Source organism: Primulina tabacum, chromosome 8 (assembly GCF_025594145.1).
Source record: "Primulina tabacum isolate GXHZ01 chromosome 8, ASM2559414v2, whole genome shotgun sequence".
In the NCBI taxonomy this organism is placed as follows: domain Eukaryota; kingdom Viridiplantae; phylum Streptophyta; class Magnoliopsida; order Lamiales; family Gesneriaceae; genus Primulina; species Primulina tabacum.
In genome coordinates, this window is record NC_134557.1 from 19,271,484 (window position 1) to 19,293,715 (window position 22,232).

General features: G+C 38.0%; 1 protein-coding gene across 1 annotated transcript; it reads right to left on the minus strand.

Annotated features, from left to right (window-relative positions):
• Nucleotides 1-5,889: 5,889 nt before the first annotated feature.
• LOC142554628 (uncharacterized) lies at nucleotides 5,890-9,800 on the minus strand. Its single transcript, XM_075665292.1, has 4 exons — nucleotides 8,872-9,800; nucleotides 8,733-8,815; nucleotides 8,039-8,516; nucleotides 5,890-6,085 (listed from the first exon to the last, which is right to left on the minus strand). The coding sequence occupies exons 1-4, from the start codon at nucleotides 9,798-9,800 to the stop codon at nucleotides 5,890-5,892; spliced, it is 1,686 nt and encodes a 561-aa protein (XP_075521407.1).
• Between the last annotated feature and the right edge of the window lie 12,432 nt (nucleotides 9,801-22,232).

Here is a 22,232-nt window from a genome sequence, read left to right on the forward strand (position 1 = left end):
TGTTTGAAAATTTGCGGAAAAATTTAAAATTTTCTTTTTAAAATAAATAAAATGCCTCATTCACCAAAATAAACTGATAAATCAAGTTTAATGTTCAAAATAGCAGCGGAAGAAATTATTGTTATCAAAATAACAAGTTTAAAGTAATCCAACAACCGAAAAAAATGTTTGAGCATAAAAATGGTAAATGCCGTAAATGAGGTCATCGGGTTCCACTACTGCCGACCCAAGCTGGCTCACTGGTCCCCGCCCTCGGTCCCGATCTCATCAGTACCTACAACAATCAAGTCTAGTGAGTCTAAAGACTCAGCACGCTTATATTGTAGATAACGAGTAAATAATATAATAAAATTGCATGGGATAAAATATCATGTCATGAGGCATAACGTGAAAATAACTTATCATGAGCAATTATAATACGTGCATAACTGACTGAAAATCATAAGTGAAATGTTTGCTCAATCGAGCCCTGTCATAAAATAACATGTCATAAATTTTCTGTTGAGATTATGTTCTACGCAAGTGGCCCCTGCACTGAACTGAACTGAACTGACCGGTAACTGACGACCGGGTGAAGTAATAATCGTCTGATCATACTAATGCCACAGTATACTGGGTGGAAATGAACTGAACTGAACCGGTAACTGACGACCGCGTGAAGCAATAATCCCATGATAGTGAAATGGGCACAAGCAATATCGCATAAATCTCAAAAATGAATATTTTATATTTTTATGCACGTAATATAATTAAATGACATAAATAAATATCCTGTATTATTTTACCACTTGAGTTGGATCGTTCCCAGGCTCGCTGCCACCTAAATTTAACATGAAAAATATGCAAATGATTTTCTTGACCCAACTTTGTAATTGAATCCAAAAACGAGACAATTACGCCCAACGACTTCGTATTTAATCATGACTCCGTGCCAACCCGAACCATCACCTAACCATCATTTTGTCATGATTAAAATACACTTAAAAATGATGAAAAAATGCTCCTAAAATGGTAAGAGCCGAAATTTTTTGGTGAATGGAGGCCAAAACATGAAACGCTCTTTCGAGAGTCAATTTGGCACATCGCACCGAAATTCCTCGTACGACCTCTAAAATGATCCGAATAACAAACGGCCAAAAACACGACCTTCCCAACTTGATGAGGTACTGTCCAGTCCAAGGCCATAGGCTAAAAGCCAACCAAGAACCCGAAATGCACCTCTGAACCGACGCACAACTTGCTGTCTACAAAATACAGCAGCAGCGCATTCGTTTCCTTGCGTCGTTTTCGAGACTACTTGCCATTGGGGCTTGCACCATTGACCAGAGCCTCTTCCCAACATCCTAAGGGATGATTTGAACCATGGATAAGGGCCCTGAGCCAGCCACAATTCGAACCACACCAGAAAAGCGACCATACTCCCAGCCGAGAGCAACAAGCTGCACGCGTGGGGTAATGCTATCTTTTTGCTGTCATGGATCATTGCACTGGTCATTTTATTGACCATGGCACAAACTAGACATCAAGGGGTATGGTATGAACCGTGGCTAAGGGCCAGAGGCCAACCAAGATCCACACCACTCCCTAAAAACCGAACAACACATGCAATAAGGGGAAGGGGCCGTGGGCTGTTCTTGTTTCTTTTGATTTGAAAACAGATTCACCATGGACCAGGCCTCAAAAGGGCGACTTGGTCACGTCTTAGACATGATAGGGAGGTGTTATAACCATGGCTATAGGCCCCTAGGGCAGCCAAGATCAGCAACTCTCCTCTTTAGACAACAACTCAAAAAAATCGAACAAAATATGACACTTAAGGGGGTGTTGCTGTCATCTCTGGATTTCGGCTTGCATAGGACTCGAACCAATGGACAAACGTGTTTCTAACATGTCCTAGTACATGCGTAGGAGCAGCCTTGGAAGCCTGGAATCGAACTATACTCTGAAACCATTGAAACAATGCAACCCGTGAAGCACAAGAGGGGAACAAAAATTCTGTGCAGATTTTTCTTTGAAAATTTGTATCCAAATTCGGTTATGCCATGGAAATGATGATCATATACTATTTAAAAATGTTAATATGACTTGATTGAAGAGCAAGGGGAATATACACATGCCTTGGTTCGTTTTGAAAGAAAAAAGAACGAAACGACGACGCGGCGCGGAGGAGGCGGTGTGATCTTCTTGTTCTTGCTTCTACTCGATTTTTCTCTCCTATTTTCTATGGCTACCTCACAATTTCTCTCTGGTTTTTTCTCTGAATTTTGGTGGTGAGGAGGGGGAATGATGGTTAGGAGAGATGGAGGGAGTTGCAATATAAAAGGGGTGGCAAGACCAAGTCTTTCTCTCTTTTGAATTTGAAATGGTTTGATATCAAAATGATTGTTGGAGGATAGTTGGGGTATGACCGATTCTTCATGTCATCTCAAGGCTAGGATAATGATCTATTATTAATTAATGGTGGTTAATAAAAGAAAGGATTATCATGCTAAGAAATGACAAAGAAAGGGTCAAAGTTGTCAAAGAAATGTTATCTCACTTAAGGGGTGACCGAAATTAATCTAATAAATGGAGGGAAAATATTGTTTAGTTAGTGTATTTTAAACCTCTAGAGCCTTACCTATCCTTTAAATAATTTAGTGAATTAACACATTAATTATGGAATTAAATGAACTTATTTCCTACTTACCTCAAGTTACTTAAATAATTCCTTAAACCTTCTTTTAACTTAAATTAACTTATTAGCTAGCTAAAATAAATTCTGGGAATGATTTCTAAATCATACATTTTATCTCAAAACTCCAACTACAGTCCGGCCTCACTGAATTAACTGAAAAGATAAAAATTAAACTACTGCATAAACTAATTAGATTTAAAGGAAAGAATAAATACTCATGCAATAATAATAAAAAAAATCATTTTACTTTAAATGCTAGAAATTATGCATGACTTATACGTAGTCTGGTTTACGGGTTCTACATAAGGATTGTAACTTCTAAATTTAAAAGTTTGAGGAAATAAGAAACAAGACAATCGTTGAATATGATCATAGGTTGTGTTATATCACAAATGAAGCATTCAATCTCGGTGATCCAATGTCTAATGAAAGACTTGTCAACAAGATCTTAAGATCTCTTATAGAATGGTTCAACATCAAGATATGTGACACTGATTAAGCTAAAGTCACTTCCAAGCTTAGTTTGGAGGATTTGATGAGCTCTTTCAAAACTTTTGAGATGAATTTAAGTTTACAGAAACAGACAAAAGGAAAAATATTGCACTGTAATTTTCTGTTGACTCTGTCAATGACTTAATTCAACTATCTCAGAAAGTCAACGAGTCTGATTTATGTTAAGATTTCATCTCCTTGATTACAAAGAATTTGATGATTATCTAAAAAGGATGAGGGACAAGAAGAAATCTGTTCAACCACCTAAATTGTCCACTTTGTTTGCTCCTGAAAAAAATAAAATGCTTGCACTTACTCAAGGACAATTTAGACTAAGGAGTGAATTGATGATTCAACCAGATTTCAAAGAATTAGAATCAGTGCAGTGCACAGAATGTTCTGGATTCAGTCACTACGCAAATGAATGTGTCAACAGACTTCAAAGGAAAAAATGTATGGTAGTCTCCTTAAGTGATGAAATCTGAATAAGAGTAGGAATCTAGTAAATGAGCAAATCACATCTCTATGTCTGCTGTTTTGAAGAAAAAATGTTGGTTGCAAGTCAATCCGTTAGGTGTTACCTCTGGTTTTGAAACACCTGGTTGCAACATCTCTTCAAAATCAGTGTGTCTCAATGCAAAAACTCTCGGTGTTTTTCATAACTAAAAAATTGTCTTTACATTGACAATATAATAAAAATACATCAGAGTTGCGGAAGCGGAACTAAACAAAAGGAAAATAAAATCTTGATTCTTGAATCTTGCTCTTCGACTACCATCCCTAGAAAGCTTCTTGTTCCTCCTCATTCAGTTGCTCTTCATTTTTATCTGAAATTTGTAAGGGGTGAGTGTTCTGGGAAACACTCAGCAAGTGGGGGGTCGATCGATTTTCAATGATACAAATAGAACTTAATCTTTAAAGCATTTGTTTAACAAACTTTCAAATCTTATCACTTTCAACTTATCATAACAGAAACGAATCAAATATGAGACAGAGGTTATCAGATGATTCAAAGCAGTTCAGAAACATATCAGAATAATTCAAAACAAACACAACACTGTTACTCATCTCATTTCAATGGTCAAATTGTCCCCAATATGTTATAGTACTCTAAGGGGTGAGGCCAGAACACAGTTTTATACCCACTGATGGAGGCCAGACAGAACATGGTTTTATACCCACCAGTGGGGGCCAGACAGAATTAAAATTCTCGTCCCATTTCAATTCGAGTTGGAACAGTGCATCACATAATTCAGATTTTTATCGAACAAAACTTATCAAAATTTCAGACAGATACAGCGGAATCAAAGAATTTCGAAGAACAGAAAGAACATATCATCGATTGAAATTTTAAAATATAACAACACTGATTTGTGAAAATATGGACATACATACAAGCATGTAATATTATTTATATACAAAGTTTTAAAATACATGAAGGTACGTAACAAAAACCCACTTACTGCGTTTCTTGAAGTTAAGGTTTGAATGTGCAAACTTGATCGAACTTGCTGGATTCGGACCGGGTGGTGACCGAATTTTTGGCAGAGTTTCCTTACAGTAATGAAAATAATTTCCAGCACGAAAAATAACGAAACGAGCTTTTACTTCTCCTTCCTTGAATTCGGCCGAGATCTTTTAGGTGAGGGGAAGATCGAATTTGTTGAGGCTTTTTGGGATGGTTTCTCATGCATGTAGGGTTCATATTTATAGGAGAATTTTTGTATTTTCCCCTACCCATATGCCATCCCCTTGGAGCCCAAGCAATGGAGTAAATGTGGTCAAGGTTAACTCAAGCACCAAATGTAGCTTCCTGCATCATAAATATGTCATAGCCTCTTGGCTCCTCCCTTAGCTCCTTCATTGGTTTTCTCAATGGTCATTTCTTGCATAATAAGTTTGTCCAAACCTTTAGCTCTTCTCTTAGCTCTCTCATTGGTTATCTCAATGGTCATTTCTTGGATAATGAGTTTGTCCAAACCTTTAGCTCTCTTTTAATGACAAGCATGATTGAGCTTCCTTGAACTGAAAGATCGGGTCCTTCAGCTGGGGTTTTACTCTTCCAGTGATGAGTCTTCGATAGATGCGGTTACTTGCAGCTTGGCTTCCCGTTGAGCTAATCCCCGAGCTTTGGAGCTACTTTCTTGAGTTAGGTTAGCTGAAAATTTAAGTTCATATTCGAGTTTTATAGTTAGAAAAAAAGTTTTGAGCTTAGTTTAAGCTTAATTTTGAGTTTGTATTTCTTACGTGGTTCGAATCGGAATTATAGGTTCTCACATCCCTCCGTCCTTATCGAAAGTTTCGTCCTTGAAACTTTGATCAGCTCGATCTTTTGAATAGATGAGGATATTGTGTGTGCATCCACTCTTCCAGTTCCCAGGTTGCTTCCCTTTCAGTATGATTTGACCACTGTATTTTGACATATGTGATTGTCCGGTGTCTCAACACTTGATCTTTTGTTTCCACTATTCGAATAGGGACATGACTCGGGTTTGGGACATATTTCCTCAGTTGTGAGATGTGGAAAACGTTATGTATTCGGGACATATAAGGTGGCAAAACCAGTCGGTAGGCTAAGGTTCCCACTTTCTCCAGTATCTCGAACGGTCCCACATACCTTGGATTTAACTTTCCGAATTTACTTAACCGAACCGCTCATTTCATAGGAGAGACCATGACATATGCTTTTTCCCCGACATCCAATTCCAACGGTCTTCTCTTCAAATATGCCCAGCTTTTTTGTCTATCTTAAGCTGTCTTGAGTCTTCTTTGATTATGGCGACTTTGTCAATGGTTATTTGAACAAGCTCTGGTCCAGTAATAGCCTTTTCTCCGACTTCATCCCAGTACAGAGGTGATCTACATTTTCGGCCATACAATGCCTCATACGGAGCCATTTCATTGCTGCCGTGGTAACTGTTATTATAAGCAAACTTTATCAATGGTAATTGCTCACTCCAATTTCCATGAAATTCCAGTGTGCATGCCCTCTACATGTCCTCGAGGGTTTGAATTGTCCTCTCGGTTTGGCCATCAGTTTGTGGATGATAGGCCGTGCTGAGAGTGACTTTGGTTCCCATAGCCTTTTGAAAACTTTTCCAAAATCTTGATACGAATCTTGGATCTCTATCAGACAGTATACTTGCCGGGACTCCCTGTAGTCTCACTATGTTGTCCATATACAAGGTAGCTAGTTTATCCAGGTTGTAATTCATCCGCACCGGCAAGAAATGTGCAGACTTGATCAATCTATCAATGATTACCCACATCCCATCGTGACCTTGCTTTGATCTTGGTAGTCCTACTACAAAGTCCATGGAGATGTTATCCCACTTCCATTTTGGTATTTCCAATGGTTGTAGAAGTCCTCCAGGCCGTTGATGTTCCTCCTTGACTTGTTGACATGTTAAGCATTTTGAAACAAAGACAGCCACATCACTCTTCATCCCATTCCACCAGTAATTATTTTTCAGGTCTCTGTACATTTTGGTGCTTCCTGGATGTACTGAAAATCTCAATTTATGTGCCTCGGCCATTATTTCTTCATGAATCCCATCGATGTCTGGCACATACAACCTTCTTTTCATCCAGAGAATACCATTTTCATCAATCTAAAATTCTGGGGCCTTTCCTTCTTGAATTTGTTCTTTAATTTTGAGGGTAAAGGAATCTTGGCTTTGCTTCAATTTGATTGTTTCTCGAAGGCCTGGTTGCGCTGATAGTGAAGATAAGCTCACTTTCCTAAAGTTCCTTCGGCTCAATGCATCTGCCACCTTATTTGCCTTACCCGGATGGTAATTGATTGACAATTCATAATCCTTTAGATGTTTCATCCACCTTATTTGCCTCATGTTTAATTCCTTTTGGGTGCATATGTATTTGAGGCTCCGGTGATCGGTGAATACTTCGCATTTTACTCCGTAAAGGTAGTGTCTCCAGATTTTGAGCGCAAATACGACTGCAGCTAACTCAAGGTCATGAGTTGGGTAATTATGCTCATACGGTTTTAATTGCCGTGAGCAATTACTTGACCTTCTTACATAAGCACACACCCTAACCCTCCATTTGAAGCGTCACTGTAAATAGTGAAGTTCTTGCCATCCTCAGGAAGAATTAATACTGGTGTAGATGCGAGTTTTGTCTTCATGGTTTCAAAACTTCTCTCACATGATTCATTCCAAATAAATTTTGAATTCTTCTGAGTGAGTTTGGTGAGAGGAATGACTATCGAAGAAAATCCTTCCACAAATTTCTATAGTAGCCAGCTAAACCCAGAAAACTTGTTACTTCAGTCACTGTTTTTGGTTGTGGCAAGTCCTTAATTCCTCTACTTTCTTAGGGTCTACAGACACCCCTAATTCCGAGATTATATGACATAAGAACGCCACACTTTTTAGCCAAAATTCGCACTTCTTGAATTTGGCATAGAGTTTCTTTTCTCACAGGGTCTGCAAAGTGAGACGCAGATGTTCTCTATGTTCTTCCTCACTTGGTGAGTATACCAGGATATCATCTATAAAAACAACCACAAACTTGTCGAGATATGGTTTGAATACACGATTCATAAGATCCATGAATGTTGCAGGAGCATTTGTTAGACCAAAAGGCATTACCGTGAATTCGTAATGTCCATATCTTGTCCTAAACGCGGTTTTAGGGATATTCTCTGCTTTGACCTTCAACTGATGATAACCAGATCTCAGATCGAGTTTTGAGAAAACCTTGGCTCCTTTTAGCTGATCAAAAAGATCATCTATTCTCGGGAGTGAGTACTTATTCTTTATGGTGATCTTGTTTAACTCCCGATAATCAATACATAGCCTCATGCTTCCGTCCTTTTTCTTTACGAATAGCACTGGGGCTCCCCACGGGGATGCACTAGGGAGGATCTGCTTCTTGTCCAGTAATTCCTGAAGTTGCTCCTTTAACTCCTTTAATTCAGCCAGAGCCATTCGGCATGGTGCCTTTGAAATTGGTGCAGCAGCAGGGACCAAATTTATTTCAAATTCCACTTCACTATCGGGTATCTCACCCAGTAACTCCTCGGAAAAAACATATGGAAATTCTTGAACAATTGGAATATCTTCCAACTTTGGGAGTTCTTCTTCTTTGATCTCATTGATCACTGCCAGATAAATTTCTTCACCTCTTTTTATGGCCTTCCAGGCTTGTGAGACAGATAGAAAAGATTTTCGTTCTTTGGATTTTCCGTGATATATGATCTCTTCTTTAGTCGGAGTCTGGAGTTTAACATTTTTCTCTTGGCAGTCTACTATGGCATGGTTTTTAGCTAACCAATCCATTCCAAGAATGATATCAAACTTAATCATGTTGAGTTGAATCAATTCTGTTTCAAAAATTTGTTTGCTGATACAAATTTTACAGTTTCGATACACCTTGTGGGTTTCAATTGTTTTGCTCGCAGGTGTTGCCATTCTTAACGGTTCACTAAGAATTCCATGCTCAAGTTTAAGCTTCTTAGCAAATCTTCTAGACACAAATGAGTGCGTAGCACCAGAATCAAACAAAGTATATACAGGTATTTCATTGAGTAAAATAGTACCTGCCACCACTTCGTTGGTGTTATCAGCTTCCTCATGGGTTATTGCATACACCCGAGCATTAGTCTTGTTTTCATTTGGTTTGCTGGGTCCCGTCCATTTGTCCTTGTTGTCTGGACAATCTTTAATCCGATGACCCACCTTACCACATCTGAAACAAGCGCCAGTTTTCCTGTAACATTCTCCAATGTGTTTCTATCGACAAGTATCGCACCACTTTCCTTCAGTATTGCCAGCACTGTTAAAAGTTCCTCTTGAGGGACCTCTTGAATAGTTTGGTCTTTTGAATTTGGGACCATTCTGAGCAGATTGATTGACCAACAGTCTTTTGTTCTTATTTCTTCATCGCGGCGTTTGATATCCGTTTCCGTGCTCATTGTCGCGCCCATAAAATCCGCAAAATTGTTTGGTCTGAACACTGCCAAAGCCGATTGAATCCGACTATTCAATACTTTCTTAAAACGATGCATTTTCAATGTTTCATCAGACATGATTGTTGGAATATAGGTTCCCAGGTCATTGAACCTTGAAGTATACTCCATCACTGTCATGTCCGGGGTCTGTTTGAAGTTTTCAAACTGTATTAACTTTTGCAGACGAAATTCTGCTGGGTAATACTGTTTCAAAAATTCTCTCCTGAATGTCTGCCATGTGATTTGTTTTGCCTTAGCCAACAATGGTGACACAGTTTCCCACCACTTTCGTGCTCGTTCCTCCAGAAACGGTGTCACAACCTCTACTTTAAGCCCTTCAAGCACTTCCAGTAGATGTAGCTGAGATTCAACATTCTTAAGCCAGTTATGACTGACTTCTGGATCTGGGTTTTCATAAAAAATGGGGACTCGATTCTTTCTGAGGGATTCGTAATTATACCTGATTCCTCGTGGTTGTGGTTCTGGTGGCGGCTGGATGGCATTGGCGATGGGATTCACCATTCCTTGCAAAGTGGCGGCTAATATGGTAGTTATTGCCAACATGTCCTCTCGACTGAGGTTCACCCGCGGTGGTGATGGTGGATTTTCGTTCTCGTTTTGATCAACTCGGTTGTGTCTAGGTGGTCTGCCTGCCATTTCCTATAAACATACATTTTATTAATTTGTTTGACACAATGCATAATCAAATAAATAATTTCATTAATTTTGAAATTCATACAATCAATCTTTTTTTAAAGAAAATGTTTAGTCTAATGGTTCTAGATACAATCGATGCCTAAACTATGGATTTCTCTACTCGTCTATGACTTCGCCGTCTCCTACTGCTTCGTTGATCTCTCCTTCTTCAATGGGGTTTCCTCCTTGATTATTTTCCAATTCTCCCATGAGTTCTTCCATGTTGATCATATCATTCTGCTACTGATCAATGTGGTTTTGCAATAGTGTGTTGTGGTCATCGAGATTGTTTACTTGGTCCTGAAGTTCTTGTATGGTTGATTGGTTTGCTGTCTCATTGAGTTCCTGTTCTTCTATTCTTACTTGGAATCGGTAAATCGCCTTGTTAAGCTTGTTTTCTCGATCCTGTGCTGCCAAAAACTTCCTTGAATTATCTCCAACTCTCTTTTTGTGCTATCGTGCTGACGTTCTGATTCTAGGTGATAAGCAGCATAGCGTCTAACGTCTTCTCGTAATTTCTTCACTTCTTCGCGTGCCTCGTAAAGGTCGTTATCCATGCATAGATTGTTTCCATCTAGTTGGTAATTATCTCTCTCGAGCTTGTCATTTTTATCTTTCAATGTTTTAATTTCTGCTTCCTTTTCCCGGAGTTGTTTTTGGAGTTCGGTTATAATGCTCTGAGGATCCATTTTTGTTTCCTATAAAAAAACATTTTTATTGATAAAATACTCATCAATGTTTAAATATGCAATAAGATAAAAATTTTATTTAAAAATAAGTTGTTACACTTAATACATTTTTCCAATCATAATACCAATCTAGTCTAATCAATCATATCTCTGTCGTCGCTATCGCTATCGTCGCCAACCACCTCCATCGGTGCCTCATCCTCATCTTCCATATTTTCCACTACCAGATGCAAGTAGTTGTTCTGATCCTGAAGCCTATCCATGGTGCTGTGGAGCTTGTAAATGTACCGTTCTCGCTTGATGTTGAACTCTTCCTGACGCTGACGAGCCCGAGTATCATGTCCTCTGTCTGTCTCTACTCTCTCTAGAAATTCCCTGTTTAGTGAAGCCAAACGTGCAATGCGATCTAAATCACTAGGTATTTGAAGAAGTTGGCCCTCAGCCAAGTCCAGACGGTGAGTGAGTCATTGTACGTCTGTCTCAAGTATGTCCCTAATCTCGCTAAGCTCCTACTTCTCTAGCTTCTCCCTGGCAAGTTGCACCTTCAAAGTCGCAATCTCTCTAGCCTAATTGTCTATTGTGAGCTGGCGCATAAGAAAGGCAGCCTGAGCACGAGTACATGGAGCAGCCATTTCCTAAGATAAAATCGGGGTAAAATATCAGAATAGTATAAAGGATAGAAAGTCACAAAATGGAAACAAAGTTGTCGTGGAATTTTAGATACTAAGAATTTTCAGAACGATTAAAGGAAATAGAATTCGAATTTCTCGAAGAATTTTGGAAAGGATGAGAGTTTGCTTTAGAATGCACTAGGCTTTTGCCAAAATTTGACTTTTTCAAATTTTTCTATCATAATCCGAACAGGATTATGAACCTGGCGGCTCTGATACCACTTAAATGTCACGCCTCATGTCCGAAGCATCGGTGACATCCGGCATTGTTTTACAATTACTTGAAAACAATTAAGCCTCGTATCGAAATGCCAAATAACCAGTCTTTTTCATAATTAAAACATTGTCTTTACATTGATAATAGAATAAAAATACATCAGAGTTCCGGAAGCGGAACTAAAAAAAAGGAAAATAAAATCTTGATTCTTGAATCTCGCTCTTCGACTACCATCCCTAGAAAGCTTCTTGTTCCTCCTTATTCATTTGCTCTTCATTTTTATCTGAAATTTTTAAGGGGTGAGTGTTTTGAGAAACACTGAAATTTTTAAGGGGTGATTGTTTTGGTAAACACTCAACAAGTGGGGGGTTGATCGATTTCCAATGATACATATAGAACTTAATCTTTAAAGCATTTCTTTAACAAACTTTCAATTTCAACTTATCATAACAGAAATGAATCAAGTATCAGACAGAGGTTATCAGACGATTCAAAGCAGTTCAGAAACAGATCAGAACAATTCAAAACAAACACAACACTGTTACTCATCTCATTTCAATGATCAAATTGTCCACAATATGTTAGTCCTCTAAGGGGTAAGGACAGAACACAGTTTTATACCCACTGATAGGGGCTAGACAGAATATGGTTTTATACCCATCAATGGGGGCTAGACAGAATTACAATTCTCGTCCCATTTCAATTCGAGTTGTAATAGTGCATCAAAGAATTCATATTTTTAGAGAACAGAACTTATCAAAATTTCAGACGGATACAGCGGAATCAAAGAATTTCGAAGAACAGAAAGAACATATCATCGATGGAAATTTTAAAATATAACAACACTGATTTTCGAAAATATGGACATACATACAAGCATGTCATATTATTTATATACAAAGTTTTAAAATACATGAAGGTACGTAACAAAAACCCACTTACTGCGTTTTTTGAAGTTACGATTTGAATGTGCAGACTTGATCGAACTTGCTGGATTCGGACCGGGTCGAATTTTAGGCAGAGTTTCCTTACAGTGTTGATAATAATTTCCAGCACAAAAAATAACGGCACGAGCTTTCCCTTCTCCTTCCTTGATTTCGGCCGAGAGATTTTAGGTGAGGGGAAGACCGAATTTCTTGAGGCTTTTTGGGATGGTTTCTCATGCATGTAGGGTTCATATTTATAGGAAAATTTTTGTCTTTTCCCCTACCCATATGCCATCCCCTTGGAGCCCAAGCAATGGAGTAAATGTGGTCAAGGTTAACTCAAGCACCAAAGGTCAATTCCTGCATCATAAATATGTCCTAGCCTCTTAGCTCCTCCCTTAGCTCCTTCATTGGTTTTCTCAATGGTCATTTCTTGCATAATAAGTTTGTTCAAACCTTTAGCTCTTCCCTTAGCTCTCTCATTGGTTATCTCAATGGTCATTTCTTGCATAATGAGTTTGTCCAAACCTTTAGCTCTCTTTTTAGGACAAGCATGGTTGAGCTTCCTTGAGCTGAAAGATCAGGTCCTTGAGCTGGAGTTTTACTCTTCCAGTGACGAATCTTCAATAGATGCGGTTACTTGCAGCTTGGCTTCCCGTTGTTCTAATCCCCGAGCTTTGGAGCTACTTTCTTGAGTTAGGTTAGCTGAAAATTTAAGTTCATATTCGAGTTTTATAGTTAGAACGAAAGTTTTGAGCTTAGTTTAAGCTTAATTTCGAGTTTGTATTTCTTACGTGGTTCACTTCGGAAATTCCGGGTTCTCACACTCGGTGATTTGAGTAATCTAGAAACCCAAGAAGTTGATGAAGATGAAATCACCATAGAGAATGTGCAGACAATGTATGAAGAACTGTACGAGAACTGGATCAAAAGAAACAAGATAAATTTGATATTCTCAAAAGAGAATACAAAACTAAAAGAGTGTGTCAAGAATTGAAGTAATTTTGAGAAAGAAAGATCTTGAATTGTGCAAAGTCAAGGATGTTACCGAAAGGGCATCAAAGATATTGGCAAAGTCGAACTTGAGCTTAGTAAAACTTGACCCAATTTTAATGATGGGAAAAGACAGTAAAGCTGGTCTAGGGTTCAAGAATAGTGTGTTTGAGTGTGGAGAGTCTTTCAACTATGGGTCACAACCAATTGTTTTTGTGAAGGAAAGATACTTTAAACTGTCCAAGAGACACCCCTTCTGTCAAAGCTTCACCAATCAAGAAGCAAGATTCTGCTCAAAGGCCAAAGCAAAGAATGTGACTTTTCATTTGCCATTACTTCTGTACGACAGACCACATCAAACCCTTTTGCTTCAAGCTGAGAGATGATTATATGAGCTGGGAAGTAAACCGGATGTTGCACAAGGTGTTGCCCAACACCAAGCGCAACACTGTCAACAGAAAACCTCCAATAAAAAAAATTTGGGTACCTAAGGCCAAAATTTGATTAATTGTTATTTATACATCCTTGAAAAATAACATTGTAGGTATTTGGTATTTCGACAGTGGGTGCTCACGCCACATGACACGATATAAGGACCAGCTCACTAACTATTTTGAATTAAGAAGTGGGCGTGTGACTTATGGAGGTGATGCAAAAGAGAGAATTGTTGGTAAAGAGACTTTGAATGTGGATGGACTTTCAGAACTTCACAATGTGCTCTATTTTGATGGACTTTACTCAAATTTAATAAGCATTAGTCAACTTTGTGATAACAACTTGCATGTTAAGTTTGATAAAAATAATTGTAACCAAACTAATGTTTGTGTCATGTCAGGTACAAAATATGCTGATAATTGTTATCAACTAGGTGAGTATCATGCTTGCCGACATTTCAAAGTAAGTGAATTGGACTTGTGTGCGCATGCAAACTTCAAAACATTGGAGAAACTTAGTAAGTATGATTTTGTATGAGGTACACCAAATTTAAGCTCAAGAACTTCATATGTTTGTGGATCCTGCTATAAAGGTAAGAAAACCTATTTTACGCACCAAGTGTTTCAATATTTTGGGACAACACAGTGTCTTGAACTTTTACACATGGATCTTACGGGTCCAATGGAAGTAAAAATCCTGGATGACAACATCCAGCACAACACTGCCTCTTACTGAGACAAAAACAGTGTAAGATGAAGAAGATGATGATACAATTATCAGTGATGGAAAAAATATTTCATGCAAAATTCAGAATAATCATCCATTATCGCATATCTTTGGAGAAAATATATGGAGGAATGCAAACTAGAAAAAATAAGAAAGTCGACTATCAAAATTGATTGATTTAGTATGAATGAGTTTCATGTACTCCAAGGTAAGTCACTTTTTCTTTGTGTCACACGTCAAACAAAAAAATATTAATGACGCGTTAAAAATGAATTTTGGATCAATGTTATGCATGAAAAACTTGAGTATTTTGTCCATGATGATGTGTGGAAATAGTTCCAAGATCTAAAATTGTTAATGTAATTAGAACTGAATGGATTTTTAAGAACAAGATTTGATTAATTGGGTAATGTTGTTAAAAAAAGTTATGATTGGTAGCTCAATAGGCATACACAGGTTGAGGGGTGGATTTTGATAAAACCTTTGCTCTTGTAGCCTGAATTGAGTCTGTCCAACTGTTTCTTGCCATTGCATGTCATATGGGAATTAAATTTTATCATATGGACGCGAAGAGTACGTTTTTGAATGGCATCTTAAATAAAGAAGCTTATGTAAGTTAACCAAAAGGATTTGAGGAGCCGCATGACTTGGATCACGCTTACAAGCTAAAGAAGAGTCTTTATGGACTGAAACTGGCTCCACGAGCATGATATGGTAGGTTGACATAATATTTTCTTAACATTGGCTTCAAACGAGGTGAGATTGATAAAACCTTTTTTTATTTAAGGTTAAAGCATGATATTCTGATTTTTCAAGTTTATATGGATGACATTATTTTTTGTTCTTCTTCATAAAAGCTTGTGGATAATTTTGTTGAATTCATGCCTTCAAAATTTGAAATGAACATGGTAGGTGAGTTAAAGTTCTTTCTTGTGTTGAAAATTAAACAGTTGCATGATGTTATCTTTCTGTGTCAATCAAAGTATGCTAAGAATTTGGAAAAGAAATTTTCAAATGAGAATATTAAGCACATGAAAACTCATATGTGGTCTAGTAAAATGATGTCTAGATATGATGTTGCCAAAGGTGATGACAACATCTTACACCACAACATCATTGGTAGTCTTCTTTACTTGAGTGCTAGTTGCCCTGATATAAGGTTCAGTGTATGTTAATGTACTATATATCAAACTAATCCTAAGATCACTCACCTAAAGCTTGTCAAACGAATTCTGAAATATATTGCAAGGACTGATATAGGTTTGTCGTACACCAAAAAAAACAATTTAGTGGGATTCAATGACACTGACTAGGCTAGTGACCTAGATGATAGGAAGAGTACAACTAGAGGGTGTTTCTATCTATGAAATAATCTGGTGTCATCGTACAATAAAAAAACAAAACTATGTGTCTTTTTCTACTGCTGAATCTGAATATTTTGCAGTTGATAGCTGTTGTTTCTACTACAGATGCAAAACTATTGGCTGAGTTTCTTGCTAGCTTAAAAGAATAAAAAATTTCAAAGAAAAGCACCTATTATGATGAAGAGCCTGATGAGGAGATGCTCCAAGAATTTGATGACAATCGCCCTAACTCTTCTGACAGTTCCTCTTCTGAATTTGATTTTGAGTCTTAGAAGCGTATTGATAATGATGAGTCAGAAGATAGTGATGGTGAATAAAGTGAGTCTATTGATGATGTTGCCCCTGATGTTGAGGCTGATGTGGTCATGATCGAAGACAAAATTTAATTTGTGGACTATGATGTGAGCAAGTCCTTCTCCACAAAGTTCTACTCTGAAGCTATATTAGCTCTGTGGCCACTGTACATCAATAGAAAATTTATTGATGAAAATAATATTGATGTGGAGGCCTTGGACAACAAAATCTGACCGTTTTCTTCAAAGATCGAGGAATTTTCTACTTTGAGCTCTGTGACTCCCTACGCCAGAAGACATGTGTTGGAATTTTAATGCAATCTCCTATCCATTGTTGGAGATGAAAGATCAGTGAAGTTTGGCAGGTTGTTTGTCCATGATAGGATTTTCAATTTTAATCATGCAGTGAAAAATGCCTTCTATAACACCCCCGCTGGACAAGAAGAAGAGGACGTTGCACCTGAGTTCAATGTCATTGCTGATGTTCTCACTAGAGAATAATCAAGGTGTTTTCCGATCATCCAAAAAGGATGTTTATTGCAAATTTAAATTCATTCTTTTTTGTTTTGCAAAAACCACAATTAGAAACTGGACTCCCTCCACCAACACTACAGTGGTTACTGAACCATATGTCATATTTCTACATGATTGGTACTGGTAGTACAACTTTGTATTGTGGTCGGATGATATTCAATTCAGTTATTTAGTTTGCAGATGGAGGATTCAAATCCACCAAGCTTCCTTTGATCTATGGGATTTTTGGGTCCCAAGGATTTGTGAAGGATGTAGATGAAGAATTGTAATTCCCGAAAACCCAAACATATTAACCACATGAATTGATGAAAATCAATTAGAATTTATTTAAGTACATGGCCCAAAGGTATGTTTAAGTATCTTGTGATTTATTGAGTATTTAACCGAATGTTATGAATTTGAACTTTCTGCAGTCAAATACTTGACGTACTGCCAATGTGAGAAAATTGGGGACGCTTTTGATAAAATGTCCATTTTTAGAAGTTTAAGAATTTGAAACTCGAGATTTAGTGATCCAAAATAGGAAAGTGATAAATTTATAAATAGTAAGTGACAAACTTAATCGGTAATGAACTTTTGCTAGAAAATAAGAATTTTCGGACTTACGATACCGGAAACCAGTGACACCAAATATATTTTAATTATTATGTGGACTTCAAGTGGATTAATTATGGATTTTAATTAACTCCTTAATAGGCATATATTAGTGGTGATTAAGTAAATGATAATAAGGCCTTTTATTTAACCTAGAAGACCATAGCAACTAAATAAAACCCCTAGCCTACCTCCCACCACCTCTCATGCCTCCTTCAACAATTCAGCACACACAAATCTCACTCAAACCCAAGGGTGGCCGAACACCATAGCCAAAGGAGAGAAAAGACTCTGTGAGTCTCGTTCGTCTCTCGTCGCATCGTCGCTCATTATTCGTAACAATAAACGATCAAGGAATTTTTTAATCATTTCTTTGTACACCATTCAATCCATGTTATTGCATGGGTTTGAGTTTTTGTTTGAAAGTTCATGAGGATGATGGTTTAAAGTTTTACGCATGTGCATCTCATGGTTTCGTAAAGAGTTCTTGACGTGTTTGGAAATCATTGAAGGTGGGATGCAAACCAAAGGAATCAAGTGTCGATCTAACGTTTAAGAGTAGGTTTTGAAGGGACAAAGGCCGAAAAAGGAAGCCGCAAGGGCTGTTTAACCCTGCACGCAAAACGCGTGCAGGCCGAGAGAAGGGTGATTGTCTTAGGCTCCAAATGCCAAGGGGGATGCATGGGGTCCTAGCCATGGTCTTGAGAGAAGATTTAGGGTCCTAGGAAGGGTTCGTTCAGGGTTTGGATGGGCTGGTATAGCGCTAGAACTGTAACTCCGAAAATTTCACTTGTTGGGCTGTTTTGGTGCGTGTGGTTCCATGGGGCTAAGGGAACGTGGAAGGGGCTAGATCAGGGGCTAGGGACGTTTCTTAGGGTTTTGGAGAGGGGCTGGTGTGAGCCAAGAGTCAAGCTAAAGGCTGCAAAATGATAAAGTAAAGTAAAATTGAAGGATTGTTTGCTGAGCATTCTTTCGGATGCTTCAAACAAAATATTCTCCATTGAGCTGCAATAGCTCGTTTTCTAAGAATATTAACACCGATGAATTAAATCGAGTTTGGTTAAAAACCAAGCGGAAGAAACTCGAAGTAATCCTTCGTGAAGAAGACTGTTATATTAGAAAGCATTTTATCTTATGTGAACTGAATAACCGAAAAGGAACAGATTAGTTTTTGCATTCATCAGTTTAGTTATGGTGACAACTGAACTGATGGAAACTCTAACTGATCCAAACAGTTTGAAAACAATAGTTAAACAGTTAAATACACAAGATATGTTTATGGATGTTCGGAGACTTCAACTACTCCTACGTCACCCCTTCTACCGCCTCGAGTAGGATCCACTAGAACACTTTGATTTGTACAACTCTTTGTACAAACCCACTCAGCTAGGACTTACCCACTGCCTAAACTGAACTCCTAGACTTAAACTGAAGGCAATACCTTCCATTCAACACTTCTTTAATGTATATGTGAGAGAGACTACATACACAAGTTTAACGTCTTTGTGCAAGACAATATTTGAGTGGTTGAGAGTGTATGTGTGGGGACCCGAACCTAATCCATCTTCTTAATCATTATTAGGATCATTTAATTAATCTGGGTCTAAATTTTTTTTAAAAAATACAAATGCGGAAACGTAAAGTAATCACTCTAATATAAATATCAACATAAAGTACAAATCATGTACAACATATGTTTATCGCAATTAGAGTTCAGCCACTACATCAAGTACTGAAAATCAATCTACTCTAAGTCCGGATCTCCATGCTAATCTTGAATCTCTCATTCTCTTCGTGACCCTGAGATGCACACATACAAACAAGACAACAGTCGGATAACTCCGGTGAGAAATACATCCCAGTATAAACCATGTAAACATGCAGTCATATAAAAGCATATATAAAAGCATGAAACACATATCCATATCATGTATCAAATTAGAAAACATGTATCGATATAAAGCTGTAAATAAAACTCTGGACTCGTCATCTCAGACTCGACTCATCTCTAATCTAGGGATCCCGGTTCTGGACATTGTATTGTATATCAAATTTCAGCGATAGGAATGAATCAACTCCTAAGCGACATCGATATAAACCAAATATCCAATGTCTTGGCGAATCAGCCAAAGACTTGGAACATCAGCCAATGACTAGGCACATCAGCCCCTGACTCAACAAATGCTCTGCTATAAATCAATAGACTAAGCATACTAATCTCAAGAATTGCAAATATCAATGCAATAATCATTCTGTATGTGATTTAGGGAAACTCAAGTTGAATCAAACTCGAGTTGTGCAATCCCGAATCAACATTGATTTATACCTTTCTTTCTTTCAATCTGACTCTGTCAAAGTTTCGGATTCAATGCCTGTCAATACTCAATCTAGCAATGACAATATCGAGGGTATCGTATCAATATACAACTCAGATCAATACTGGATATAATCAGAACTGAATCAAATTCTGTTTCAACAGCATAACTGTACAATCACAATATACCCAGCAATACAATATCAATCAGATATGAATTCCACAACTCATGATCACTCACAGTACAAATCTGATATCAATCTCAATCAAATCAACTCTGAAAATCATAACAATTTCATACAATATCTATTCTTCAATCCGATTTTGATTATACGATGTCAACATATCAGAAACACCATATATGAATTATATCTGATTCTGGTAGTATAATAATTTCAAATGATAACAAAACATAACAAAACTTACGTCCAGTTGAAGCTCTCGTCAATAAAAACACGGTACTGAAGTCGGATTGAAAATCTAACGAACAGATCGAAATATAAAGACGTAAGGATTTTTCACAATTCTCTGAAGCCTTCTTCCAGAAATTCTCTCGTTTATTTGCCGGTTTCTTTGAAGGAATGATATTTCAATATATATATCATGCATGTTTAAGCCATGTGGCTTGTCCTTCACACTGCACGTCTCGCGCATATGCGCGACCTATCTCGGCGCATATGCGCGAGACCTTATGTCTCGGCGCGTCCTCATCGCGACATCTCGCGCATATACGCGCCCTTGCTCGGTGCATATGCGCGAGGTTCTTCACAACTCTCGTGTACTCTCGTGCACATGCGCGAATCCATGTCGCACATATGCGCGAGGTTCTCTGCCTGCCTCGCGCATATGCGCCCTGTTCGGTCGCGTATATGCGCGAGGTGTTCTGTCCTCGCACATAATTCGGTCTTCTTTTCGGCTATCCCAATCTGATCTGTCTCGTCTATAACCACATCAATTTATCAACAATCATATCAGATTACAATAATCGAAATCTCAGGCATTACAGTATGTGTGTGTGAGAACTGAACAAGGATGTTCTCACACACTGAGGGAAATACGCTTCTAATCTAAGCTGATATATAAGTAAAGAGTTCTCTCCACTGGGCTGAATTCTTCTTTTAAGCTGATATGGCTTTGAAGCGTGCCCTTTTCTTTTCTCTCTTGAGTTGTGTATATGTGAGTCTTCACTGATCTTCTCTTTATATAGGCGGGAAAACTGATCGTACAATGAGACTCATTCATTGTATCCGTTGCATCTTGAATTCGTTTCTTGGACTTTGTGTCTCGACTTTTCGACTGCCTTTCTTAAATTTTTTGTCTTTAATACACTGATGCAACGTCCATAATTGTCCTTTGACTGGGTAATGGCTTTGTACCTTCACATACAGCTGGATTCCACTTGAAAAAGTTTGTCTTCATCCATAACTGAAAGATTCTAACTGATTCTTCGAACTGGTCAGTTGAACTGATCTTTCAGTTGGGCTGGTGAAATCAATTGACTCTTCAGTGGAACTGATTTCACACTTGTTCAGTTGGACTGATCAGCTGGGTTTCTTCATCAGTTGAACTCGGCTAGCCAGGATTCTGAGGTTTTTCTGCTGAATCACCTATCAACTGGACAATCAGCTGGACTGCTCAATTGACGTAACCAGTTAGACTGATTCATTTTGTGCGATCAGTTGGATCTTTAGTTTTGCGATGTAAACATCTCGTGAGTGATCCTAGATGCTGCACACTAAGATAAATCATTAGTAACACAATTAATAAGTTTTGTTATCATCAAAATAAAGATTGCGAACTTAAAAAGTTCCAACAAAAATATTTGTAAGGAATGTGAATTGATCGTAATGTAAAAGTAGTAAGGGATCTGTTGAAAATGATAACGGTGACCTTGCAATGAAAAGGGAGTGAACTGTCGAAAACGGGGGTGAGAATCTCAATAATAATAGATCCGTTGAAGAACTGAACATTGAAGTTATTTTATGTTAGTCAGAGGGATCGTCGAAGAAGTGAACGTTGAACCCGATGGCCTAGTACTATGGTTTATAAATTGATCAATCGACTGAATGTTGTCACTACCGATGATCGGATTTTTCTTAAAAATGTCAATCCAATCTTGAGGACATGATCTCAGAAATAGCCCAGTATCCTGATCTTACCGTATACTTCCCATTTTTGCTGTAATGCCATACCCAAGTATCCGGTGAAGAAGTTTCCTACAACGGAATTTGCAATATTGCCTGTGCATCTCTTTCATTAAACAACTCATTTATTAAACCAGTATCCCATTGTCGAAGCCCTGAGATCATCAAGTTTGACACTTTTAATAACTCCATCTCAGGCACCATAGATGTTTGAATTCTGAAATTCTCTTCTTCTCGCAGCCAAGGATCCTGCCAAACATTAATGTTGGTTCCATCACCTATCTTCCATCGACTACCAATTTTGAGCAATGATTGAGAACTCCAAATACTTTTCCAAACAAAGCTTGGATTATGGCCCAATTGGGCTGAGAAAAAGTCCCCTCGAGGGAAGTATCTAGCTTTGAAGATCCTGCTTGCGAGCGTATTTGGGCTGGAAATAAAAGACCAGCCTTGTTTCCCTAACATTGCAAGATTGAAACCGTGGAAGTTTCGG

What these genes read in the sequence shown, in the direction of transcription:
- LOC142554628 (XM_075665292.1), bottom strand. Translation starts at nt 9,800, where the DNA reads ATGGCAGGCAGACCACCTAGACACAACCGAGTTGATCAAAACGAGAAC. An exon ending in CTTGTTTCAGATGTGGTAAG is followed by an intron (nt 8,816 to 8,871) that starts GTGGGTCATCGG and finishes GACGGGACCCAG; the next exon opens with CAAACCAAATGAAAACAAGA. An exon ending in ATCCTCCCTAGTGCATCCCC is followed by an intron (nt 6,086 to 8,038) that starts GTGGGGAGCCCC and finishes TTATAATAACAG; the next exon opens with TTACCACGGCAGCAATGAAA.